This window comes from Ictalurus punctatus, chromosome 27 (genome assembly GCF_001660625.3).
Source record: "Ictalurus punctatus breed USDA103 chromosome 27, Coco_2.0, whole genome shotgun sequence".
Classification (NCBI taxonomy): domain Eukaryota; kingdom Metazoa; phylum Chordata; class Actinopteri; order Siluriformes; family Ictaluridae; genus Ictalurus; species Ictalurus punctatus.
This window is the reverse complement of record NC_030442.2, coordinates 5022389-5050349: the sequence shown is the minus strand read 5'-3', so window position 1 is coordinate 5050349 and position 27961 is coordinate 5022389. Positions and strand designations below refer to the sequence as shown.

At 44.3% G+C, this 27961-nt stretch overlaps 2 protein-coding genes and 1 long non-coding RNA gene across 7 annotated transcripts; 1 reads left to right on the top strand and 2 right to left on the bottom strand.

Annotated features, from left to right (window-relative positions):
* Positions 1–36: 36 nt before the first annotated feature.
* Positions 37–20143, bottom strand: slc8a1a (solute carrier family 8 member 1a). Of its 4 annotated transcripts, XM_047151582.2 has the most exons (11): positions 19918–20142; positions 12673–14506; positions 8519–8625; positions 7571–7591; positions 6341–6358; positions 6228–6242; positions 5643–5711; positions 5409–5536; positions 5189–5288; positions 3427–3708; positions 37–3263 (listed from the first exon to the last, which is right to left on the bottom strand). In XM_047151582.2, exons 2-11 carry the CDS (start codon positions 14460–14462, stop codon positions 2887–2889), a joined length of 2907 nt encoding a protein of 968 aa, XP_047007538.2. In that variant the 5' UTR covers positions 14463–14506; positions 19918–20142; the 3' UTR covers positions 37–2886. The 4 variants fall into 4 exon arrangements, with proteins under 4 accessions (XP_047007538.2, XP_053532660.1, XP_053532661.1 ...); XM_053676685.1 differs by lacking the exon at positions 6228–6242 and having other exon boundaries at positions 19918–20143; XM_053676686.1 differs by lacking the exons at positions 7571–7591; positions 8519–8625 and adding an exon at positions 8196–8299 and having other exon boundaries at positions 19918–20143.
* LOC128629296 (uncharacterized) lies at positions 4240–5182 on the bottom strand. Its single transcript, XR_008393648.1, has 2 exons — positions 4488–5182; positions 4240–4456 (listed from the first exon to the last, which is right to left on the bottom strand). It is a non-coding gene; the product is annotated as an uncharacterized LOC128629296 (long non-coding RNA).
* Positions 20144–21574: 1431 nt separating the features above from the next.
* Positions 21575–27847, top strand: trmt1 (tRNA methyltransferase 1). Of its 2 annotated transcripts, none has more exons than XM_017459039.3 (15): positions 21575–21725; positions 22346–22877; positions 23038–23457; positions 23573–23688; positions 23863–23975; positions 24173–24321; positions 24454–24537; positions 24983–25052; positions 25242–25376; positions 25496–25581; positions 25712–25820; positions 26710–26786; positions 26873–26992; positions 27132–27246; positions 27379–27847. In XM_017459039.3, the coding sequence occupies exons 2-15, from the start codon at positions 22402–22404 to the stop codon at positions 27460–27462; spliced, it is 2154 nt and encodes a 717-aa protein (XP_017314528.2). In that variant the 5' UTR covers positions 21575–21725; positions 22346–22401; the 3' UTR covers positions 27463–27847. The 2 variants fall into 2 exon arrangements, with proteins under 2 accessions (XP_017314528.2, XP_017314525.2); XM_017459036.3 differs by having other exon boundaries at positions 21588–21725; positions 22290–22877.
* Positions 27848–27961: the final 114 nt, after the last annotated feature.

Sequence of the window (27961 nt, the reverse complement as noted above, 5' to 3'; positions counted from 1 at the left end):
TTAAGGTCAAAGTAATAGACAAAATATCACAAAAACTTAAAACAATATTATTTTATTGTTTTATGAAGACCTTTAAATCTTATTCAATGTATCAATTTAAATGTATAAATTTCTTCACCAATAAAAAATACACCCTGCTTTAGACTCAAGTGTGTGTGTGTGTGTGTGTGTGTGTGTGTGTGTGTTTTATCCTGAAATATGAGCAGTTGTCATTAGTGCTCTCAGACTCCTGCACCTGACCGTATATATGGCTTTTTAACTTTTCTACACACACACAATATTGGATGTTCTTCGTATCACACATAATAAACACCTTTCAGTAAACCCTAAACTTATGAACAGTATCCACACATTTGATAGATGGGGTTTGGGTGAAGGGGTGGGGTCATATGTGTGGGCGGGGATATGATAAGGGATATGGTTAGAATGAAGGGGTGGGGTTAGTGTCATCAGCAGTGGCATGATGTAATAAAGCGCCTGGAAGTTATTTACAGCCACAGAAGGCACAGCAATGCTAAGAATAAATGGGCGGGGTGAATGATAAAATCAAGGACTAGTGGAGGGGGGGAGGGGGGGATTCCACATATTGGTTCATCAGTCTCTCCAGGATTTTTGTGTTCGCAGAAATGAACACAAAATCAAGCAAACTCCGCAATATTCGGAGGAGCGTGCAATTTTTCAAAATGACCGCAGATTTTCCGCAGATTTGGGCCAAGACGCATCATGTAATGTGCATTCAGACAAAGCCGTCTTCCATTCACATGCGTCGAACACGAGTACAGCTAAAAGCTCTCGTTTACCAACAAGCATCACTGCGAAAGACAATTTCGTGCAATTGCGATTTCGTAGATTCAAGTAATTTTCTGCAAAAAAGCAGAAGTTGCATCAGAAAATTTTGAAGAAAAAAAAAAAAACACAGCAAAATCAAGTATTTTGACCGCAATGATCACAAACTGTGAAATCCTGTACGGTCTGGTTCTTCTTCGCAGTTCCTGAATAGCGCTACTCACTCTGCTGCTCTGACCAGTGACCAGTTTAAGCACCAGCAAATTTGAAGAGCAAATATTTTTGAGTCATTCTGACTACAGATAGCAATGCACTGCATTTTACACACAAGCACGTTTCCCTTCGGAAGTTTTTTTTATCTTAGCAGGAACACATTCGATTTGCAGACAAAATGGGCAAAATCTCAATTTTAGGCATAAGACATACAACATGTGGACAAAAATGAGTGGTTTTATATACTGTATGTTCTGTGGCCGGACACGCTGTTTGTGGAGCCACTAGCACTAATCTGGCTCTACCAGTGAAACCCTGGCAACCAGCAGTAAACTATAGGACACGCCCACAACTGATCATCTTCTCCAGCTACAGCGATTCTCCAGCTGCGAACATGAACAGACAGATGAAGGCGTTCGATTCGATTAGGGTTGAGTGTTATCATATGGGGTGGGGTTAGAATGATGGGGCGGAGTTAGATTTGTACCTGTGTATTCATACATTCATATCAAACATACCAACACTCAGATCAGGTTTAACATTAGAGTTCTGCTAGCTACAGACGATGAGCAGGACATCCCTACTGTAGACAACAAGCATAAACATGTCGTAGATTAAAGGCGTAACACGACTTTCACAGGATTTTAAATGCGAAAAATATTCATTATGATACTAAAGGTCCTAAACTTTAACCAACAGCGGATTCAAGAACTACAGGCCCTTAACTGTCATTGAATTCTAGTTAAACACTATAGAAATTCAATTCCCTCCTAAGCAGAGCAGTGTGGGCGTGTCACGTCACAGAATGATTGGCAGTCAGCAGTATCTCCGAGACAAATACAGCTCATCTGCTGAACAATTCCTTCTGTTTTTTCAGAATGTCGAAGAAATTTGAGAGAATCTGTTCTCCCAAAGTCATGGAAGAGTTTCAAGATAACAAGCGAGACGCTTATTGCTGCTAAATCCAAAGCTGGAGCTGCTCAGTCATGTGACAGGAAGTAGGCACTGATGGTGACACACCCACACACTGATACATTAACTCTAAAGGCCTGTTCACACCGGGACGTTTTTTTCGATGCGTTTTTTTGTGTTCACACCCAGGCGCTAAACACGAGCAATGCACTGAACGAAAGGGCAAATTCACTTCCTGACAGTAGATGGCGCTTATTGGAAAGCAGAAATACTCTGGTACACAAGGTGGCGCTGCACAACTTTCCGTCTCTGACACTGAGAAGAAGAAGAGAGACAGTATTGTGTCTGCAAAAAGCTGTTCAGACACTATTTGTGAAGAGGCTAACAGACAATTGATTTTTTTTGGAGGGGACGGGGGGGGACAGGGGGGTACAAGGCAACTACTGTTGTGCCCAAAAATGTTAATGTTCCTGCAGATTGATGAAGTGTTGAATATGAATAGAAAAAACGAACCCCCAGACATTAAAAAAAATTTGCCGCCTTGATGCCACGTGTTTTACGTGTGGGTGTGAACACTGATTTAAACAAGGACCGTTACCGCACTGAAAACACGTCCCGGTGTGAACCGGCCTTAACGGCGTGTTAATGGCCGACTTCCCCAGACATCTCTCGGTTTTATTTCTAACCCTGATAAATGTAATCGCGCTCTTCATTTTAAAACCCTGTAATGATACAGTAGGCATGGTAGACAGTACTGTGATGTCACTTCCTGCCCTTTTATTTCTCTATTTTAGTTCTAGGACTGATTATTTATAGTCCAGTTGTGATTTCTTGCTGGTGATCATACTCAGAAGTCCTTGATGATGCGGTGAGTCTCTAAATAAAGTCTCTTTAAATATAGCTAGGATGCTCTGTGTGTGTGTGTGTGTGTGTGTGTGTGTGTGTGTGTGTGTGTGTGTGTGTGTGTGTTTGTGTTCAGAAGCCCTTGATGATGCAGTAGGCCTCGAGTGAGGACAGGATGATGTAGAGGAGCCACAGGCTGAAGAACAGGCCGCTGGTGAGGATTTTGGCTCCCCGTGGCCCCCCCAGCTCGCCCCCTATGTTGGGCCGGCGCCGGTACATGAGCACGGCGATGCACACAAATGCGAAGATGGTGAAGATCGTGACAGAGAAGGCGAGCGTTCCTGGCGCCACTCGAAACTCCCTACCGTGCCACTGGTGGAAGATGGCGGCGATGGACCAGGCCACGCCGATACCCAGGAACACGTTCACGGCATTACTGCCCGTCACATTCCCTATGGACGCGTCCGCATACTGATCCTGTATCGCTGCCACCTTACTTGCAAACGTGTCTGTGAGACAGAGAGAGAGAGACAGAAAATCATTGCTGTCTCTGGCCCTGTGCTAATGGTGTAGGTTAACTTGACGACCGTTACATTTTGAAACACAGCTGAGATGAGATGATGATAATGAGTGAGTGTGTGTGTAATAAGTGGTTAACGTGGCGCCGTGTACCTGGGACGGAGGTGCCAAGGGCGACGAACACCACGGCGGTGACCGAGTCCTTCAGGCCGATGGTGCAGCCGAAGTGCGAAGCCAGGTCTCCGATAACGGCCGTCAGCAGACCGATCATGCAGATGGAGATGATGAAACACGCCCAGCCGTTCCAGTAATCAGTGGGAGGAACGAACGCAAACGCCACCTTCCAGAAGATGGTCAGGAAGTGCATGAAGTAATCAAAACACGATGGCAGCTTCTCTTCTCCACACTCTTCCTCATCATCATCATCATCACCTCCTGACATACACACACACAATACACACCCTGAAACACACACTCTCACACCTACACACACTATACACACCCTGAAACACACACTCACACCCACACACAATACACACCCTGAAACACACACTCTCACACCTACACACACTATACACACCCTGAAACACACACTCACACCCACACACTATACACACCCTGAAACACACACTCTCACACCTACACACACTATACACACCCTGAAACACACACTGTCACACCTACACACACTATACACACCCTGAAACACACACTGTCACACCTACACACACTATACACACCCTGAAACACACACTGTCACACCTACACACACTATACACACCCTGAAACACACACTCACACACCCACACACACTATACACACCCTGAAACACACACTCTCACACCTACACACACTATACACACCCTGAAACACACACTCTCACACCTACACACACTATACACACCCTGAAACACACACTGTCACACCTACACACACTATACACACCCTGAAACACACACTCTCACACCTACACACACTATACACACCCTGAAACACACACTCTCACACCTACACACACTATACACACCCTGAAACACACCTACACACACTATACACACCCTGAAACACACACTCTCACACCCACACACACTATACACACCCTGAAACACACCTACACACACTATACACACCCTGAAACACACACTCTCACACCTACACACACTATACACACCCTGAAACACACCTACACACACTATACACACCCTGAAACACACACTCTCACACCCACACACACTATACACACCCTGAAACACACCTACACACACTATACACACCCTGAAACACACACTCTCTCACACACACAGTAGTTGTTTCTGTGGATGAGTACTGTGTTTGTGTGAGTGTGTATTGTGTTTGTGGATGTGTGTGAGGGTGTGTATTGTGCGTTAGAGTTACAGTTACAGTTATATTTATATAGAGCTTTTCTAGACACTCAAAGCTCTTTACATAGTATGGAGGGGATCTTATCAACCACCAGTAGTGTGCATCCTCCACCTGGATGATATGATGGCAGCCATAGTGCTCCAGAACCCCCACCACACACCAGCTATTAGTGGAGAGGAGAGAGTGATGTAGCCAGTTCAAAGATTAAAAGGGGGTCAGGATAGAGAAGGGCCAATGGGGGAATTTGGGCAGGACACCGGGGTTATACCCCTACTCTGTACCATAAGTGTCCTGAGATTTTTAATGACCAAAGATAGTCAGGACCTCGGTTTAATGTCTCATCTGAAAGATGGTGCTGTTTTTACAGTATAGTGTCCCCGTCACTATACCAGGGCATTAAACCCCACACAGACCACAGGGTGAGCGCCCCCTGCTGGCCTCACTAATACCACTTCCAGCAGCAACCTTAGTGTTCCCCATGAGGTCTGGCGCTGGCAAGTGTGCATGCATGTGTGTGTGTGTGTGTGTGTACCTGAGTTGACTGTAATGGCCTCCACAAACTGCTCTCTCCAGGTGTTTGTCCCCACCAGTAGAGCCAAGTTCGTTTTCTTTATTAATTTATCTACTGTGCTCTGAGGACAAACACACACACACACACACACACATTACAACACAACACAGATTAACTTTTCTACTAAGAAAAGAGGAATTTTTGTGTGTGTGTCTGTGTGTGTATGTGTGTGAGTGTGTACCTTGAACTCGTAGGACTCCTCGATGACAACTTCCAGTCGGGAGTTTTCTCCTAAAGATGGCCGTCCCAGTTCAGCGATCCTCATCTCCTCCTCCTCTTTCTGAGAGAAAGACTGCTTCATTCCTTCATCTGAGAGACAGAGAGAGATAGAGAGACAGAGACAGATTTATTTAATAATAAACACAGCAAAGACAGACAGAGAGGCAGACAGACAGACAGACAGACAGACAGATACCTGTGATGGTGACGATGTCTGCAGGCATTGGGTTGTCTCTACCTTGCACCTTCCGGTACACATCTCTTCCTGATAAACACACACACAGTGGAACATTATTATTAGATTACTTTGTAAAACCGTCTACGGTGTTGTAATAAAAACACGATGTGAAGGACGGAACGGTGCTGAGGAGAAACATTGTGCATTACAGTGGATCTGCTTAGAGCTTTCCTCGGGTTCTCCTGTTCCGCAGCTAGCCGTTTAGCTAACAGCCCCATCACAGGCCGCTCTTAACTGATAGCTAATGTGTAATTAGAGTAATACTGCCTAGTTACACCAGAAACCCATTCAGAGACCAAATTCAACAAACTGAAAACACTGAACGCATGAGCTTGGACACAACACATAAACTTTATGAACATTTTTAAGGCCCAGAATAAAAGTGCAGAAATACATGTGCAGGGCAGATAAACAGGAAGTGCTGTACAGGTAAACAGGAAGTAGTAGTATTACACATAGCATGAGAGGATAAACAGTCTCTGTTACTGATTCACATGCAGTTAAACATTCAGCATAGGGGTAAGAAAAAGTTTAGCGTCTTACCAAACAGCTGCTTCTCTATTAAAGAGACGGTCAGAAAGATATGGTTAGCATAGCTAGTTAGCTGCAGTGCTAAAGAGCTTTAGCATGAGCATTTCACATGAAAATGATCGTACCTGTCTTTACGAAGTCACCTACATCCACGAAACAAAACAAAACAGAAGAAGAAGAAATTAATACACAATACCAGGGACGATTAAACTCTACTGAACATGACTGTAAACAGACAGGGACTCTCCGATCGAGCGGATACTTTCGGTATCCATAATCACATTCGATGGCTCGGTCGGTAGTCTCTAAATTTGGCCGCATTTGCAATGTGAGGACGTTAATTTTCAGAGCCGCAGTCACGTGATCACCAGTCTGGAATTATTACGAGGTCTCAAGACACAATGAAAAATTCGCCAATTGCTGTGTTTTTAAAGGCCTATTAACCTGTTTAGTGTAAAATGAAGATTTGTTGTGCTTATTTATCTGATTCTCAATTAAAACAACAATCTACAACATTACTGTAAATAATATAACCAAGGAAACATCTGTGGTGTTACTTTATCTGGAAAAACCCAAACGTTAACATTGCCGTCAACAGAAAGCTTACATATCACTTATATAAAGCTTGATGATCGGGATCGGGATTTGGTTCAGGATTCGGATCGGACGATCATGATGACAAGAAATCGGTAATCGGTATCGGCTGCAAAAATCCTGATCGGAGCATCCCTAAAAACAGACACTGATTGAGATTAAACTTAGTGTTTAAAGGAGCAGTTCAGGGAAAAATGAAAGCATCCATGATGTCCTTTTTCCCACAAATGGGGTCCACCAACCGAACCAAGCTACGATGCTAATGTAGCTAACAGTTCATTGAACGCGATAGCCTCCGGTTTAGCATGGTGCGCTAAATGTTTGTGCGTAGCTCCTCCCACAGCGGTGTCTCAGGCGTTTACTGCATCGTGCTAATCTGAAGGCTTCCGTTATTGTTAGGGACATTAGCATCGTCACTCCGGTGCACAAGTAAAACACTGAACACGTCTGAGCTCATCCACTACATCTGAAGGACAGGGGACAAGACAGACAGACAGATAGATAGAGAGACAGACAGATAGATAGAGAGACAGACAAAGAGACAGACTGACAGGCAGATACACAGAGAGACAGACAGATAGACACAGACGGACAGATAGATAGATAGATACATAGATAGGTAGGTAGATAGATAGACAGACAGACAAATAGATTGATAGATAGATAGACAGATAGAGAAAGAGATAGACAGACAGACAGACTGACAGGCAGATACACAGAGAGACAGACAGCCAGATAAAGAGACAGACAGAAACACTTACCACACTCATGCAGTAAGACAGCTGATGAATGTTGGAGGAAAAACAGAAAGAAAGTCTGTGAGTGATGAATAAAGCAGAGCTGTCTAACAACCTCACACACACACACACACACACACACCGAAAACTTTACTCAGCAAGCATCGTGTGTGTGTGTGTGTGCTACCTCAGCACTTTAATCTAATTACGCAGCTCATCTTCTGCTTTCTGTAACTGATCTATTTTCTGCATTAAAAGTGAATCACTTGCTGTCATGTTAATGTACAGAAATTCCACTGCATCACTGAAGATGGCAGACATTTTTTTGGACGCACAATGGATGTTCTGTCCTGAGCTGATCATTAGCTATAGCTTCACCATCAACAACACTGGATTTTATAGATAATAAAAAATACTTATTAATAATGTTCTGTGGTTTTCGGTGAATAATAAAGCTTTATGCTAGCTAAGGCGGTGAGAGGTGTGAAGGTGTGGTTCTGAGGTACAGCTCGGATGGCCGTGAGGATGAGGAGCAGCGCAGGAGGAAGAGAGCGAGGCTCAGACACACAGGAAGCTGCAGCAATCAAAAGAGGAAAGCTTTGAGAGCCGATAGTGAGCTTTTTAACAACAAGTTCTCGCCCTCTTTCACCTGTCCATCCTCTCCTCCTCCACTCAGGCTCCTGCAGCTGGATGTAGAAGTTTGCCTGCTTGTCGTACTCATCGTGATCAACGATTTTAACCCTGATGCTTTTCCTGCAGGAGGAAACACATTCATCACTAAAGATCATTTCTTTTCCTGCTCTGACGCTCCGGCAGCCATCTTAACTGAACACTTGGGCGCGTGTCGGCGGGGTTCTGTCCAGCAGGTGGCACCGGACTGCAGGGTTACACTGAGAAGGGCTGGAGCTTAGAATAGCACAGCCCTGTGAGGTTACATTGAGAGAGGGTGGGGCTTAGAAAAGCACAGCCCACCTTTCCTCTCACTCATCTCCACCAATCGAGGCTCTCCGATCTCCATGAAGAAGTTCTTGTTCTTTTCGTACTCCTCGTCATCGATAATATTGATCTGAACAGATTTACTGAGAGAGAGAGAGAGAGAGAGACAGACACACAGAGAGAGAGACAGTTGCAGAGATGAGAAAAGTGTGAGGAAATAGCAGCAGGTGGGTAGGAGAAGTGTGTGTGTGAGAGAGAGAGTGAGAGAGAACTGACAGATTCACTTCCTGTAATTACAGCTCACTTACAGAGAAATTCATGAATAATTAATGAGCATGTGTGGCATTATCCAATTAGTGTGTGAGTAAATGGTGCCAGTGAGCACACTGATTATGACATCAGGAATATCATTTGCATATTAGATCATGATTGGCTAAAGTTTAAGGATTACATTTGATTATTGGAATATATGGGTTGGGCTGTGAGTAGGTGGGGTTTGTGTCTTTGATGAAGGGGGTGGGGCTTGTTTCAGTAACCTGAGGCACAAAAGCATGTTTTCCTGTAAGTGTGTTGAGAGTTTCATTAGCTGATGATTCATGTTTCCATGGTGGATAAACACACGCACACACGCAAACACACACTTCCCTCCATCTGTAGCATCTAATTGGTCGATGGACATTCAGAGTAACATCCAGAATGCAAACAGGGAAGTGTTTCTGTAAACTATCACAGTTTATAAATCATAACGCCATTCTGTTCAAGAGGATCTCATCATCATGGCAACAAAGCAAACACACACACACACACACACACACACACACACACACACACACACACACACACTCACACACACACACAACAGAATGGGAACACTGCACTGGGAAACAATAGTGAACTCTGGAACACTCAACACACCCCGAGTCTTACGCACACACACACACACACACACACACACACACACACACACACACACACACACACACACGCACGCACACACGCACACACACAAACACACACTATTATTTATCTGGTGTTTAATAAAACTCTGAGAGACACTTTGTGAACTCAGTAGAAGGGTCATGTGACCTGCACACACTGACATTCATCAAAACTTTGCAGATGTCTGACTTTAAACTAGGTTACATTCCTAATCCACTCACAACACACACACAAACACACACACACTAATCTGCGCTCTGAGCTGCTTAACACACACACACAAGGATAATAATAATAATAATAATAATTATTATTATTATTATTATTATTATTATTGTTATTAGTATTATTAGTATTATTATTAACGTACTTAATACATAGGATCCATCTAGAGGAGTGAGGGAACGATACGAGTCCTGTGTTCTGACAACAGTTGAGAAATGTGATTACTCTCTGGGAAAATTATTTCCTCATGTACTTCGAGACACTGTTTGGGTAGGTTGAGAGTCCTCACATGCACACACGCACACACACAAACACACACACACACACAAACACACACTAACACAAATACACAACACACACACAAACACACGCACACACACACACACACACCTTTAAGAGTTAACACACTTTGTGAGATTGGAGATTGCAGAGGTTGAGAAATGCACGCTGCAGCAGCTGATATCTAAAGGCTTTTTTTAAGCTAAAATAATTCATAGGATTTGTTCAGAAGCAACCATGTTGTCTTAATCTCACTGGTTTTCTCACAATTGAACCTCATAAGTCTGCAAATTCTATAGGAAACATTACATTTAAATTAAAAATGTTTGTTTATGTTGGTAGGTCCGTCACAGCACTTTTTCTTGTGGTCATATTAAGCACATAGACTGGCAAACTTCTTGTAATGTGTGTTGAGAATTAGGCTACAATCTTACCCAACTAGCACAAGAACAAACCTCTTCTCGACTTTTAAAACCTTTAGAGTGACTTTTGTGTTTTCTTTTCAAACCCTTGCCCACTCTGTTTTACCCAGGCCCACCCATTGTGGTCTCAGCGGTGCTTCACCCTCCCTTCTCTTCCCTGAATAATAATAATAATAATAATAATAATAACAATAATAATAAAGTGTGTATGTGTGTGTGTTTAGAGTGGAAAGATTTTTCATGTATTAATAGGAATTCAGTACACTCCCCAAGGCATCATGTTCCCTCCGTGACCCTTACACCCAAACGCCAAGATAAACAAATCCCACATCGAATCTCACTCTGTTTACTTATGGCAAAAAATAAATCCAGAAAAAAATTAATTTCAGTTCGGTTTAACCCCCCCAACACACACAAACACACACACACACACACACACACACACACACACACACACACACACACAAACATCAGTGTGATGGAACACAGCACTGCAATGACACTGGAGCTGAATTTCATTACTGACATCATTTGACCTGATATAATTTTAAAATGTATCCAATATGTATAAGGCATTTAAAATAGACATGGACGCATTTGGACACACAGAGACTGACAATTGGTGTGTAACGGTGTATAATGGTGTTTAATAGTGTGTGATGGTGTATAATAGGTGTGTAGTGGTGTATAATGATGTGTAGTGGTGTATAATGGTGAATAATGGTGTGTAGTGGTGTATAGTGGCGTATAATGGTGTGTGATGGTGTATAATAGGTGTGTAGTGGTGTAATGGTGTGTAGTGGTGTATAATAAGTGTATAGTGGTGGATAATGGTGTGTAGTGGTGTATTATGGTGTGTAATGGTTTAATGGTGTATAATAGGTGTGTGTGTGTGTGTGTGTGTGTGTGTGTGTGTGTGTGTGTGAGAGAGAGAGAGAGATAGAGCTAGAGAAATGGTTTGTTAAACTGCAGATGCTTAGCGTAAGATTTAGTATGGTCTAAAAGCTTTAATAAATCAGGTCTAACTGCAAAATTCAGAGTTTATGATTAGGATTATTTTACCCTCCATTAATCAGAATTATTACTCCATTACAATCTTTAAACCAAACACAAATCACACAACAATGCTAAGCTAATTTAGTTTAAAGAATGCAGGCGCTCAGTGTGTGTGTGTGTGTGTGTGTGTGTGTGTGTGTGTGTGAGATTTATGTCATCCTGCATGCTGTCCTGTACCGTCTCACAAACTCCAAACACCATTCAGAGCCTGGCTATATAAGGAGCGTTAGCGTTAGCCACAGCCGGTGTACTTCAAAGTGTAGCTACATCACATGGGGCTAGCTCAGGCTCGGGACGCTTTTCCATTTCAAACCGTCCGAGCCCTCAGGCAGGCTGTTTAGATCATATCTGCCCTCATTATATCCTCCATCCAACGGAAAATGTCACGTGATGTGCAGATAAACGGTGATGTGACGGTGTGTGTGTGTGTTCCATAAGAGGAGAAACTCCAGCTCCTGACAAGCGAATGAAGGAAACTCCTAACTGTGAAATTACTTTTAATATGGATCGTTTCCTGTGAAAGCCTGATAAACTCCAGCTGTGGAAAAGTCTTGATGCTACATAACTGTTTAGAATTAGCAGTGCGCTTAGCAGCTAGCTTGCCTCTTGCTAATCAAATTCTCATTTCATAATAATATCAATTCCTTATAAAATAATGAGCATTTTTTTTACTGTCAGTTCCTGTCTCGGTTCTCAGTACGCTACAACTCGTGCTAGCAGTGGATGCTAAGTGTAAATATTGTGTAATCTTTGTCAAGTGGAGTGTTTTTTCAATAATTTACCATCACGTCTGTGGAAATTGTTGACCTTCCGGACAATTTTGTGTTGTTTCCATGTTTGTCAGTAAAATTTTTTACTTCTAACCTGTTAGCTAACTAAATCCTTAGCCCCTAGCTCACTAGCTAAAGCTTGATGTTGCCTAGCAACACTATTTCTGGAGTGTACTGTGTCAAAATGACGAATTCAAGAGCTCCATTTGAATTCACCAAACCTGTTTACATGTCCAAATCTGGACATGAATTTGTCTTAAAAATGTCTTAATGTATCGTGTGTGAGATAAATCATGCTGTGAGATTGAAAATGAAGCTGAGAGGAGGAAGTAGAATCATGAAGCAAAGGAAACGTACAAGAGTGAACCAAGCACAAGCCAGTAAACTCAGATGTGAGGCTATAAACACTGAGGGGAAGTGGATGAAGGGATGGAATGGAATGATAAACAGGTTTAAAGAACGCACAGAGCTCAATACATCTACACATGTCAAGACTTACGAGGTCTCGTCGTTCTGGAACTCCAGGACTCCGAAGGTATCCTCAAAGTCCTCACCTCCTCCTTTAGCCGTTCCCGCGATGGTTTTATATGGAACCACGACGACCCCTCGAGCTCCAGACATCCTCACCACCTTCACCTCCATCACCCCGATGCTCTCGCTGACATGCATCATTGGTTCCTCAAACATAAAGATCCCAGAGTGATCGTCATCAAAGATGGTCACCGTGGCGGTGGATGGAAGTCCCAGTCCTGCCAGGCTGTCCACGTGATTGGAGATCGAATTTTCATGGTTTGTTCCCTCAGACAGGACCCTGACATTGCTCAGGTGGACCAGGAAATGCTCATCTTCTTCAAAGATGTCATCATCGATGATTTCCACTCGGATTTCCTTCTCAGTCTCACCCGGTTTGAAGACGATGACGCCCTCGGTGAACTGGTAATCCGAGCCTGCGTTGGCGGTACCGTCTTCCGTTCGGTAGTTCACAGAAACCGTGCTGGTCAAGTCGCCTCCACGTCGGACCACGTTCAGAGCTACCAAGCCACAGTTTTCCAAACATTGGTATGAACCAGGATCGAAGAAGATCTTTGAGGAGAGATCGTTTTCTGAAACCTCAGATCGTAGTTCGTAGGTGCCCAGTGCTCTTCTGGCCTGATCTGCTGCATGTTTCTTCAGGATGTTTCCTGCACCGGTCATCAGCCTTGTGGCCTGGCAGCGATAAAATGCTCGACTCTTCTGCTGCTGGCTGAGAAGTTGGTAGTTAGCGATCTCCACAAGCTGCTCCATGTCTTTTTCTGGATGTTTCTGTTTCAGTTCCTTTAAAGTCTTCGCCATTTCTCTCCTGGTTTCCTCCTCGTCCATCTCCACAGACGTATCCGCAGTCCCATCTAGAAAGCCGAGCATCTGTCCGTCCATTTCGACATCTGTTTTTGACTGAAGTTCCGGTTCTCCTTCGGTCTCAATGATCATTCCTCGCTGCTTCCCCACTCTGTACCTTTTATAAACGTATTTGTAGAATAGAAGTCTGCGGTCAGCGACCCATGCGAACACCACGCATATGGGGAAGAAGAAGAGCGTCAGTAGACCCTCCCACACCTCCACAACACCTGGAGAAATCACAGCCAGGATCAGGTACAACCAGGTGTAAGCAAAGATGCTCCAGGCTGCAGTTACGAAGAACACTCTGAGATGTTTCACTTTGCGATGGTCGCCGTCTGGGATGACAGAAACACAAAGTCCGATAATGACGAACATATTGAAGGCGGCGCTGCCCACGATGGTGTTTGGCCCCAGCTCACCTGCGTCGAAGTTGTGTCCACAAACCTCAACAACAGAGAGCATGATCTCTGGGGCAGATGATCCCAACGCCATTAGGGTCAGATTGGACACAGTTTCGTTCCAGATGCGAACCGTAGTGGTTGTGGTTTCCCCGTTTGGCTTTTTGATGGTGATTTCCTTCTCTTGTGATGTGATGACCTCAATGGATGCCATAAAACGGTCCGCAATGATGGAGACCCCAAGGAACATATATGCCATCGCAACGAAATAGATAGTGGCTCTCGCCAGCTTGTCTCCAAACGACGGATATTCTGGCCTCCATATTGGCAGGATCACTCCTTCTTTACACTCATAACTACCTGAGCAGGTTTCTGTGTTATTAGCTAGAACTGAAGCTTCATGAAGCATGGAGCCTCCAGCAGCAACATCCTGGAGATTGTGGGATAAAAATATGAAGAACAGAGCGAGTTTTAGTGTCAAAGGATGGAAGGATGGAGCGTCCGTTTGTCCCATTTTCCTGAGGAGGTATTTTATACCTGATCTCCTGTTATCTTTCCCTGTAGGAGAGGAAACAGAGAATCGGCAGTTAGAGTCTCAAATAAAGTTTGTAAGTCATACAGAAAATACGTGCATATTAGTTTTTATACAAGATACAACTGTTAGTCCAGTTTTAATACCAAACATTATATAAATATATGTAAACTAGGACATTTTTATGAAACAAAAGTTAAGAGGTAATAAACACAATCCACCTGCCTACAGACTGAAACATAACAACAAATTAGCTGGTGTGTGGTGGGAGTTCTAGAGCACTATGGCTGCCATCGCCTCATCCAGGTGGAGGCTACACACTAGTGTTGGTTCAGGAGATCCCCCCGTCTTCCCCCGATACTATGTAAAGAGCTTTAAGTGTCTAGAAAAGCTTTTATATATATATATATATACAGTGAGGGAAAAAAGTATTTGATCCCCTGCTGATTTTGTACGTTTGCCCACTGACAAAGAAATGATCCGTCTATAACTTTAATGGTAGATTTATTTGAACAGTGAGAGACAGAATAACAACAAAAAAATCCAGAAAAACGCATGTCAAAAATGTTATAAATTGATTTGCATTTTAATGAGGGAAATAAGTATTTGACCCCTCTGCAAAACATGACTTAGTACTTGGTTTAAAAACCCTTGTTGGCAATCACAGAGGTCAGACGTTTCTTGTAGTTGGCCACCAGGTTTGCACACATCTCAGGAGCGATTTTGTCCCACTCCTCTTTGCAGATCTTCTCCAAATCATTAAGGTTTCGAGGCTGACGTTTGGCAACTCGAACCTTCAGCTCTCTCCACAGATTTTCTATGGGATTTAGGTCTGGAGACTGGCTAGGCCACTCCAGGACCTTAATGTGCTTCTTCTTGAGCCACTCCTTTGTTGCCTTGGCCGTGTGATTTGGGTCATTGTCATGCTGGAATACCCATCCACGACCCATTTTCAATGCCCTGTCTGAGGGAAGGAGGTTTTCACCCAAGATTTGACGGTACATGGCCCCGTCCATCGTCCCTTTGATACGGTGAAGTTGTCCTGTCCCCTTAGCAGAAAAAAAACCCCAAAGCATAATGTTTCCTCCTCCATGTTTGACGGTGGGGATGGTGTCCCAGGGGTCATTGGCAGCATTCCTCCTCCTCCAAACACGGCGAGTTGAGTTGATGCCAAAGAGCTCCATTTTGGTCTCATCTGACCACAACACTTTCACCCAGTTGTCCTCTGAATCATTCAGATGTTCATTGGCAAACTTCAGACGGGCATGTATATGTGCTTTCTTGAGCAGGGGGACCTTGCGGGCGCTGCAGGATTTCAGTCCTTCACGGCGTAGTGTGTTACCAATTGTTTTCTTGGTGACTATGGTCCCAGCTGCCTTGAGATCATTGACAAGATCCTCCCGTGTAGTTCTGGGCTGATTCCTCACTGTTCTCATGATCAATGCAACTCCTCGAGGTGAGATCTTGCATGGAGCCCCAGGTCGAGGGAGATTGACAGTTCTTTTGTGCTTCTTCCATTTGCGAATAATCGCACCAACTGTTGTCCCCTTCTCACCAAGCTGCTTGGCAATGGTCTTGTAGCCCATTCCAGACTTGTGTAGGTCTACAGTCTTGTCCCTGACATCCTTGGAGAGCTCTTTGGTCTTGGCCATGGTGGAGAGTTTGGAATCTGATTGATTGATTGCTTCAGTGGACAGGTGTCTTTTATACAGGTAACAAACTGATATTAGGAGCACTCCCTTTAAGAGTGTGCTCCTAATCTCAGCTCGTCACCTGTATAAAACACACCTGGGAGCCAGAAATCTTTCTGATTGAGAGGGGGTCAAATACTTTTTTCCCTCATTAAAATGCTAATTAATTTATAAAATTTTTGACATGCGTTTTTCTGGATTTTTTTGTTGTTATTCTGTCTCTCACTGTTCAAATACAACTACCATTAAAATGATAGACTGATCATTTCTTTGTCAGTGGGCAAATGTACAAAATCACTGTACAAAATCATTTCCCTCACTGTATATATATATATATATATTTATATAACTGTAACTGTGAACAACAACCTCATTATACACCATTATAGACCACCACACACCATTATACACATCATACAACATTATACACCACCACATACCATTATACACTATTATAGACCACCACACACCATTATACACCATCACACAACATTATACACCACCACACACCATTATACACCATTATAGACCACCACACACCATTATACACATCACACAACATTATACACCACCACATACCATTATACACTATTATAGACCACCACACACCATTATACACCATTATAGACCACCACACACCATTATACACCATCACACAACATTATACACCACCACATACCATTATACACTATTATAGACCACCACACACCATTATACACCACCACACACCATTATACACATCACACAACATTATACACCACCACATACCATTATACACCATTATAGACCACCACACACCATTATACACCATCACACACCATTATACACCACCACATACCATTGTACACCATTATAGACCACCACACACCATTATACACCACCACATACCATTATACATGATTATAGACCACCACACACCATTATACAACATCACACACCATTAGACACCACCACACACCATTATAGACCACCACACACCATTATACACCATTAAATACCACCACACACCATTATACACCATTATACACCATTAAACACCACCACACACCATTATACACCACCACACACCATTACACACCATTATACACCACCACACACAATTATACACCACTACATACCACCACAGGCCATTATACACCACCACACACCACTACACACCATTATAGACCACTACACACCATTATACACCTCCACACACCATTATACAACATTACACACCATTATACACATTACACACCAACACACACCATTATGCACCACCACACACCATTATACACCATTACACACCATCACACACCATCAACAACCTCATCCCTTCTAAAAAAAAATATATATATATATATATAAAGACAAACTCGTCTAGGTGACACAATGCTCACCCTCACACTGTTCTGTTTTTTATTGCTTATCAGAAGAATCTGCACTAAAAATCCATTTCAGTTAGTCATTTTGCTACACACACACACACACACACACAAACACACACGCACACACGGATGGACTGGTGTTCCCCCAGGCAGGGCATATTCCGCCTTGCGTCCACCTCGCACCACTCTGACCAGGATAAAGCGCTTATTGAGGATGATGATGAGGATGATAAAAAGCTAATTTATATCTTATAGAATCTGCAGCGCTTACCACGACACACAGGGCTTAACACATTCATTTAATCCTGATTTTATTTACACATTTAATCAGTCAGCATAAACCTGGAGCAAGACGAATCAGAAAGAGGATTTGTCCGTTAGAGAGACAGTAAAGCAGTAGAGTGAGTGTGTGTGTGTGTGTGTGAGAGAGAGAGAGAGAGAGAGAGAGAGAGAGTGTTTTAGAGGTTTAACCTTAAATAACTTCACTGTGCAGCTTCAGGACAGGAGACAGGCCTTGAGACACACTGAATCATCATCTCTGATCTGTCCTCCTGAATCTGTCTCTAACATGATGATGAACGTCTCTTGCTGTTAGATTACATAAGTCATAATATTTCATGTTTGTGGTTAAGTATGAGAACTCACTTACTGAATAAAGTGTTCTAACTTCATCCCAAAGGATCTTAACTCCTCTTCCAGGTTTATGTTTCTTCCATTAGATGTTCCATAACACTTACATGATCTTTAACACAATGTTATCAGGTCTCCTGCTGTTTATTTTGGGCGAACAAACCCCCTCACTCTCCCGCCCCCCTCTCTCTCTGTGTGTGTGTGATGTTTGTCTCTGACGGAAACTCCCTTCCTAAGCATTCTGATATCCCTTCATCTCCTTCTCCTGTGGACCTTCTCATTTTCCATTGAAATTAGGGTATATTCTGGTTTATCTCCTGCTTCACTCGGACTCTCAACTCCAACTGCTCAAGTGTCTGAGTCTGATCACTGCGTTTAGTTTAAGTTTAACAGACGTGTAACCGGTTGCTTGGTAACATATACGACAGCCGATTATATTTATCATTGTAAAAAAATTTAATGTTAAGAACATAAATCCTAAATGATATCCAATAATGTAATAAAAGTCCAATCTTCAACTTTAAACTTAAAAAAAAAATCTTAAACTAAGACGTCCATAATAAATCCCCAGAGCCACCAGATCTTAGGGAGTTATATCCCCATCACCACAGCCGCCTCTGGATTGTTCATTAGAAATCTAAATCTATATCTATAGATTCTGTGGGATGCTTTAATAAAATAATATTTCATTTGATTCAATCTACTGCAGCAAATCCATTGTATCAGATGCATTACATTAGATCCACTACACTGCATCCTCTATTTTAAATCAAACCCATGATATCAGACAGATTAGATTAGCTCCACTACATCAGATCTGTCATACAAGATCCAGTATGTCAGGCTGACCGCATCAAATCCACTATATCAGATCCACCACGTCAGATCTACTATATCAGATCCACTACAACAGGTCCACTACACAGGATATACATTACACGAGATTCAATACGACAGAGCCACTACATCAGATCTACTCGGTCGGATCCATCACATCAGATCTATTCAATGAGATCCACCACATCGGATATACTCGATCGGATGCATCACATCAGATCTACTCGATCAGATCCACCACATCAGATCTACTCTTTCGGATCCACCACTCGATCGGATCCACCACATCAGATCTACTCTGTCGGATCCACTACATCGGATCCAATACATCAGACCCTCTTCATCAGATTGACTACACCAGTAATACATTCAGTCCGGTGTCAGTTCCACTGTATCAGATCTACTACACTGAGAGGAATCATGTTGATGTATATTAAATCAGAGGTGATCTGTTAAACTAGAGATCTAGTAATGTGTCACCGTGTAATATTGCAGTGTGTGTGTGTCTGTGTGTGTGTGTGTGTGTGTGTGTGCCAGGTTATACACAAACATAAAGAGATCTTTATAGATCTGCCTGCTGTATAGAAACAGAGAAGGTAAGCAGAGGGAGAAGTGCAGTGTGTATTCTCTGTCTCGTCCTAAACTGCAGAAAGTTTTAAAGCAGTAAATGTGTTGTGTATTTACGATCAACACGTACAGTGCTTCAGACTGACGTTAGTTGTGATAAACAAAAACAAAAAAAACAAAACTTCCTGAGCCGTGTGAGACCGTCAGAACAAACTCTAAACAACTGCAGTAATGTAAGACAACATCTGGAAACTCTCAGACCGAAACACGTCCTGAGCCCTGAATACAGGTGAATTTCTGAGAAAATAAAGGTGAATGAAAGCCCAGTGAGAGTCACACACTCACCTGTGTGGATCCAGCGGCTGTGTGAGTGAGAGTGTGAGCGTGAGTGTGAGCTTGGCGTAGTGAGCGCAGGACGATAAGCTGTCCAGATTTAAATTTAGCAGAAGCAGGCATTGTTTGTGGCAGTGCAGGATGGCCAAGAGGCTCTAAACATGGCCAGCGGTGCAGAGCTGCTGCTTATCGTCGTCCTCCTCCTCCCTTTACTTCCTTACAAGGCTGCGTTCCCATCACACACACTTGCACTACACTCACCAACTCACTGCCTGCACTATCTACCCCTGATAAAACGCCTCCTCTCCAGTTCTGTGTGTGTGTGTGTGTGTGTGATGTACATTGTGTGAATGAGGAGATTAAACCCTTTTTCTTTTAATAAAATGTTCTAGTCCTACTTTATACAACTATTCATCCATTTAATACTGTACAGCTCAAACAAACAAACAAACAAACAGAGTAAGACACTTGAAAAGAGAAAGTCAATCAAATATAAAATGTGAACAAACTGCCGGACACATTTTGAAATAACGAGTAACAGTAAAATAAGAGCTGCCAATATTTAAATTCCAACTTGATAGATGATGATGTCATAACGAGTAGCCGACCAATCAGCAGCTTCGCCTTCCTTCAACTCAAACTCAGCATCATGAAATTGCAGTGGATCTGGAGTCTGTCCCAGGAACAATGGGTGCAAAGTGGGAGAATTTACCCTCGATGGGGACACCAGTTCTTCACAACACACACACACACTCACACTCACATCTAGGGTGTAATGTGTCATAGTCAGCATGTTTTTGAGAGGTGGGAGGAAACCGGAGAACCCAGAGTACACCCACACAGACAGGAACCTGAGATCAAACCTAGTACCCAGAAGCTGTGGGAAGACATTGTTACCTGCTGCATCGCCATGACGACCGAGTCGGAATGATATTATTTACCATTTGTATCATATCACCTGAAACTAAGATTTGGGGTTTGTAAACATGCAATCTAATGCGTGAGACAGGAAGATTCTCCTGTGTGTGTGTGTGTGTGTGTGTGTGTGTGTGTGTGTGTGTGTGTGTGTGTGTGTCTGAAAGTTCTCAGAAACACGTCTTATCCTCTACATTCCATCAGATTGTCTATTTATAACCACACAGGACAAAATGTCAAGCATAGGAATCACACACACACACACACACACACACACACACACACACACACACACACACACACACACACACACACAGAGCCCCCTAGTGTGGATCAGAATGTACGTGTGTGTGTGTGTGTGTGTGTGTGTGTGTGAAGTTAACACAAAATACGTCTAGAGGTTGATCATTTGTTAAAGTCTTGAGATTAAAGCACAGATATTTGTAAAATATAATGATGAATAATGTAATGTCGAGCAAGACGAGTCAGAAAGAGCATCATTTAGAAATTATATAACTCCACACACGTGTTATTAAACATATATTAGCATATATTTACGTACAGATCTCTCTCTCTCTCTCTACAGCAGCAGTAACATATTGCTGGCTCATATTTAAACCGTTGTTTTTTGGAACATAACGCGATTTGATACATCGAGGCTTCCGTAGCTCACCTCCCCTATGGCGAGTACCCAATCCGCATATTTCCGCACTGCACAGTAAGTTACACGAGGGCGCCTCCTGAGATAAATGCAGCTGCTCTTGTACACTATGTAGTACGGTAGTGTGCGGATTGGAACGCGGCCCGTGTAACTGTAAAGCTGCGCACAGAGTTGAGGACAGGGTTTAGTGCTATCTCTCCGGTTTATTAAAGCGTGTGTTAATTAGTGTGTTTACCTCAGCGGGGTGAGTGAATAAATATTTATCTGTTGTCTCATGATTGTTGAATACACTGACAGCTCTCCTGACTTTTAGCTTTGGAGCTAATGCTAGCTAGTTAGCCTGTGACCTAGCACATGTACTTCATGCACACTCTGAACCTTTACTCTTTTATTCGTTTAATAATAGTTAAGTAAGCCGGAGTAACACTGAGCAGGAGATCAAACAGAAATAGAAGATAAATAAAGTGTCATGACTTCCATTTTGTCTTTAGAACCAGAAGTTGACATTATCACTCAGCACCGAATCGATTCCCACAGAAATGTTCTGTAGGCTACAGGATTTTAGTTCCTGTACAGTCACAGACATGTTCAGGGTCGAGGTTGTTGTGTGATGGCTGTGATTTAGAAGAACCTGGTGAAAACTACATTTAGTGCTGAGACAGGTGAAATACGGAAATCCTATGGAGTCACTTGTGTTTGGTAATCGATTCCGTGTAATTACAAAGAGTCGTTAAAACAACGAGTAGTACACTGAGGAAACCCTTGAGTAAACTTCTTGTGTGTGTGTGTGTGTGTGTGTGTGAAACAGGTATATGCAGGTGAGGTGGGTGTTATATACGGTTCTAACTGCACTGCGCTCCCCAGATTCACTCAGACGACTCGCACCCAGACAGATTCACTTCACCAGACGGTTCAAGGCGATGGAAACAGAGGGCGTGTCCCCTGACAGTGCGGCAGGGTGTGGTCTGAGACCAGGAGAGACGGTGGGCGTGTCCCCTGACAGTGCGGCAGGGTGTGGTCTGAGACCCGGAGAGACGGTGGGCGTGTCTCCTGACAGTGCGGCAGGGTGTGGTCTGAGACCCGGAGAGACGGTGGGCGTGTCTCCTGACAGTGCGGCAGGGTGTGGTCTGAGACCCGGAGAGACGGTGGGCGTGTCTCCTGACAGTGCGGCAGGGTGTGGTCTGAGACCCGGAGAGACGGTGGGCGTGTCTCCTGACAGTGCGGCAGGGTGTGGTCTGAGACCCGGAGAGACGGTGGGCGTGTCTCCTGACAGTGCGGCAGGGTGTGGTCTGAGACCCGGAGAGACGGTGGTGAAGGAGGGGAAGGCGTCTGTCTTGTTTCCTGGCGCTAACCAGGTTTTCTACAACCCAGTCCAGGAGTTTAACAGAGATCTAACGTGAGGAACACGCCATCAGACTCTCAACAGTCATGTGACCTTTTAGCTCCACCCACAGCCTGATGTGCTCTAATGACACAAGTACAGTTTATTAATGCTAGATAGTGAGTCGGTGAGGGGGTGGGGCTATGTCAGTATACTGAAATGTATGTGTGTGTAGGTGTGCAGTGATGACGGAGTTTACGCGAGAGACGCTGGCTCAGAGAGGAGTGCGCATCATTGTCCCTGGAGAGAAGGACAGAGTGGTGGTGTCCCTGACAGAGGAGGAGGAGAAGAACGGGAAAGAGACAGAACAGGCCGAGGAGAACAGAGGCGAGAGAGAGGGAGAAACGGTGCAGGAAGAGAGAAAGGAGGTGGAGTTTAAGACTGCAGCGGTCGGGGAGCGCTGTGAGGAGGGGCTGTGTGTGCTGGAGGGATTGGCTGCTTCAGGTCTCCGCTCAATCCGATTCGCTCTTGAGGTGCCGGGACTAAAACGGGTCACAGCCAATGACTTCTCGGCCAAAGCTGCTGACCTCATCACACGCAACACACACCACAACAATGTCGCACACCTGATGGAGACGCAGAACAGAGATGCCAGGTAACACACACACACACACACACACACACACACACAGATAGAGGGAGACAGACAGGTGGGCAGAGAGGCAGACAGACACACACATACTCTGGTAAACAGACAGATTTCCCCCCAGCATACTGATGTACGAAGCGAGAGGGAAGAACGCACGATATGATGTCATCGATCTGGATCCATATGGAAGCCCTGCCCCTTTCCTGGATGCTGCAGTTCAGGCTGTAAGTGAAGGAGGTGAGTCAAAGCCATGCCATTTTCCCCAAATTCCTCCAGCTCCACTAAGTGTTTATATGCCTATTACGTGCGTCTGTAAATGGTGTGCGATTGGCTAGCGTTCTGTTCATGATGTCATCTGGGGTGTTTCGTACACAGCTGCGTGAGTCGTGAGTGTGCGTGTTGTTTCTGCAGGTCTCCTGTGCATCACTTGTACGGACATGGCCGTGATGGCAGGAAACAGCGGAGAGACGTGCTACAGCAAATACGGCTCCGTCTCCGTCAAATCCAAATACTGCCACGAGATGGTGAGACCACACACACGCACATGTATACACACACACACACACACCTGACTGACACGTACAGGGTGGGCATGGCTGCAGGTGTCTTGAGTCAGGGTGTCACAGGGAGGGGTTTCGGTGAGGGATAGATCTGTGTGTAAGTGTGTGTGTGTGTGTGTGTGTGTGTGTGTGTGTGTGTGTGTGTGTGTGTGTGTGTTGAGGCCCTGAGGATAATCTTGCACAGTCTGGATCAGCGTGCTAACGTGTATCAGCGCTACATCCAGCCCTTACTGAGCGTCAGTGTCGACTTTTACATCCGAGTGTTCGTCCGGGTCAGAACGGGTCAGGCTACTGTCAAGAACTCAGCCAGGTAACACACACACACACACACTGTACACAAACATATTCTATGCACAATACACAAACACACACTTTTACAATCCGATATGAATATGATGCTAAAGGAACAAGTGTGTGTGTGTGTGTGTGTGTGTGTGTGTAGCAAGCAGGCGTTGGTGTATAACTGTGTTGGCTGTGGAGCGTTTCACCTGCAGAGAATGGGCAAGAAAACAAGCCAGGGGAAAAAGTAAGTCTCCGTCTCTCTCTCTCGCACACACGTGTCTGAAGTTTGTACAGTGCTAAACTGCAGGATTTTTCTGTAAAATGCTGAGAAAGTCTCTGTTTAATCCATAACAGTGGTTTAGGGGTGGAGCTTTGTATGAGCTTTGTGAGATCAGCTTTGGACCAATCAGATCCCATATACAAATTATTAAGGACGTGGAAACGTTTAGCTACAGAACCTGCATGGTAAAAAAAAAAAAAAAGGATTAAAGTTAGCTAATGTTAGTTATTTTAGTCCAATATGAATTGCAGGAGAACATGAGGGTGTGTTGTAATTTGCATAATCCATGTATATTCATGATCTGGGTGTTTTTAGTGAAGTTAAATGTGTAGAGATGTTGCTTGGGAATCAGGAACTATTTGATTTATCTCTGTGTGTGTGTGTGTGTGTGTGTGTGTGTGTGAGACAGTATGAAGTACTCAGCTGCTACAGGACCACCTGTTGGAGAATTGTGTCCACACTGTGGTCAGAGACATCAGGTCTGATACACACACTAATAATAATAATAATAATAATAATAATAATAATATACATTCCATCTATGATTTTTATCAGCCTGTTGGCTCCGCCCCTTTTAACTGCAACATCCAATCAGAGCACAGGAATGGTTAAGGTAATTTGTGTGAATTAGCTCACTGATACGAGATGTTTGTGGTGTGTGTCGTTAGCTCGGAGGTCCGATCTGGGCAGAGCCGATCCATGATGTTGGGTTTGTTCAGAAAGTTCTGAGAGCGGTTTCGGGAAACCCATCTCGCTTCGGTACGTCCAAACGCATCGAGGGAGTTCTCAGCATGGTGACTGAGGTCAGTCAGGACATTACTACTGTGTGTGTGTGTGCGCAGAAGTTCAGATATGGTGACTGATCAGCACAGGGAATTAGACTGAGAGGAAATAAATAAATGAGTGTGATGTTCTTGTACAGGAGCTTCAGGATGTTCCTCTGTACTATGTCCTGGATCAACTGAGCAGCACCATCCACTGTAACACACCCTCCATGCTGCAGTTCAGGTAGCACACACACACACACACACACTCTTACCTAGCCTGGCTGTGCTCCTCCTCTGTTGGTTACCGTGGTGTTGATGCTGATAATGGCAGTGAAGATGATGGTGATGAAGATGAAGATCTCTCTCTGTAGGTCAGCGGTGTTGAATGCAGGTTACAGAGTGTCTCTGTCTCACGCATGTAAGAATGCAGTGAAGACCAACGCTCCTGCTGCAGTCTTGTGGGACATCATGCGTTGCTGGGTCAGTGTTCCCTGCACCCTGCTCTCTACCCCCAACACTCTACTCCTACACCCTGCTCCCTACACTCTACCCTCTACTCCTAGCCCCTACCCCCAACACTCTACTCCTACCCTCTACTCCTACCCTCTGCTCCCTACACTCTACTTGTACCCCCTGCTCCCTACACTCTACACCCTACTCTCTACTCCTACCCCCTACACTCTACTCCTACACCCAACCCCTACCCCCTGCTCCTACCCCGTGCTCCCTACCCTCTACCCCTACACCCTGCTCCCTACCCTCTACTCCTACCCCCTGCTCCCTGCTCCCTACACTCTACTCCTACCCCCTGCTCCCTACACTCTACTCCCTACCCTCTACTCCTACCCCCTGCTCCCTACACTCTACTCCTACCCCCTGCTCCCTACACTCTACTCCCTACCCTCTACTCCTACCCCCTACACTCTACTCCTACACCCAACCCCTACCCCCTGCTCCTATCCCGTGCTCCCTACCCTCTACCCCTACACCCTGCTCCCTACCCTCTACTCTACTCCTACCCCCTGCTCCCTACACTCTACTCCCTACCCTCTACTCCTACCCACTACACTCTACTCCTACACCCAACCCCTACGCCCTGCTCCCTAACCTCTACTCGTACCCTCTACTCCTACAACCTGCTCCCTACACTCTACCCCTACACCCTGCTCCCTACCCTCTACTCCTACCCCCTACAATCTACCCCTACACTCTGCCCCCTACACTCTACTCTTACATTATGTTACATTATTCTTATCATTATAACATTCTACAAACAACATAATCAATCCACTGTAGGCGTGTCCCAAACCACATGCCCTAATACATATGTTACACTGCGATGTGTGTGTGTGTGTGTGTGTGTGTGTAGGAGAAGAAGAACCCGGTGAAGAGGGAGAGGTTATCAGAGACGAGTCCAGCGTACCGTATTCTCTCCACAGAACCCACGTGAGAACATAACACACACTCCATTAATTACCTAATAACTTCTCACTCACTCACTCACAGTACCACTGCTCTGCGCTGTGTTTCAGTGTTCAGGCGTGTTTTGACGTGAGGGACGATGCGAATCCTCAGTCACGTAAACGTCACCTAACGCGCTTCCAGGAGAATCCACAGGCTAACTGGGGTCCTAAAGCTCGCGCCAACTCCGGGTCAGTGTGCACGCATGCAATACAGCCATAACACTGCTTAATGCTGTTCACTTCAGAGCTCATGACATTGTGTGTGTGTGTGTGTGTGTGTGTGTGTGTGTGTGTGTGTGTGTGTGTGTGTGTGTGTGTGTGTGTATAGAGGTGGCATCTCCTCTGATCTGGAGGACAAGAGGAAGAAGTTTCAGGGCAAAAGGAAGAACCAGATCACAGATTCCTCTCAGCTCAAAAGCCTCCCCTGCAAGAAGTTCCGCAAGGTAACTATCATCACCTCCATAAAAACATTACACCTGAACAATAGCTAGTGCTTGCATAGTGAATATTAATGAGGGTGTAATGAATATTAATGAGTCTGCTGTGAATAGTGAGAATGTATATTGTCTCTGTAGGGAACCTGTACATATGGAGAGCAGTGCTGTTACTCCCATGAGGCCGAGCAGCAGGAGCCTGGAGCAGGAGCGCGGATGCCATGATGATAGCTGTGCTTAATGTTTACAGTGATGTGTATCAGAGCACCTGAGCTGGTCACATGGTGATGTAGTGGAAAGCTGATTGGTTAGTGAGAGTGAGAGGAGCGCTAGGTCCTAAAGGAAGTTATTTTTGTTGTTTTTATGTTTTTTTATTACGAGATGAAGTGTTAAAAGCTGAGAGGACAGAGTAAATCTCCCTTGTTTGTGTTCCGCTCCTTCACTCCGCCATCACCGTGCAGCTGGAGTTGTGGGATTTATTTTACTGTATTGTTTTATTTTTGCCTGGTGATTAAACTCTCAGCGAACAATAAGGAACTCTCTTATTTTAATCTACACTCAGAGCTGCTTTATAATTCTAGTATTATAATAAAGAGATGATTTCGTGTGATATTTGAACTCAATTTATGATTGACTTAAATATATACACAGTATGATGGAAGAAGTATGGGAATGGACAGTTCCGGAATTATTGGCACCCTCGGTAAAGCTGGGTAGATAAAGG

Bases quoted from the DNA above. Each gene is read 5' to 3' on its own strand.
- slc8a1a (XM_047151582.2), bottom strand. From the start codon at position 14,462: ATGGGACAAACGGACGCTCCATCCTTCCATCCTTTGACACTAAAACTC. The intron at 7,592-8,518 runs GTGGGCTGTGCT...AACATTCATCAG, and splicing joins GGAGATGAGTGAGAGGAAAG to CTGTCTTACTGCATGAGTGT. The intron at 3,709-5,188 runs GTACACACACAC...TGTGTATGTCAG, and splicing joins GGCCATTACAGTCAACTCAG to GAGGTGATGATGATGATGAT.
- trmt1 (XM_017459036.3), top strand. From the start codon at position 22,294: ATGCAGGTGAGGTGGGTGTTATATACGGTTCTAACTGCACTGCGCTCC. The intron at 24,322-24,453 runs GTAACACACACA...GTGTGTGTGTAG, and splicing joins ACTGTCAAGAACTCAGCCAG to CAAGCAGGCGTTGGTGTATA. The intron at 26,787-26,872 runs GTGAGAACATAA...GCTGTGTTTCAG, and splicing joins ATTCTCTCCACAGAACCCAC to TGTTCAGGCGTGTTTTGACG.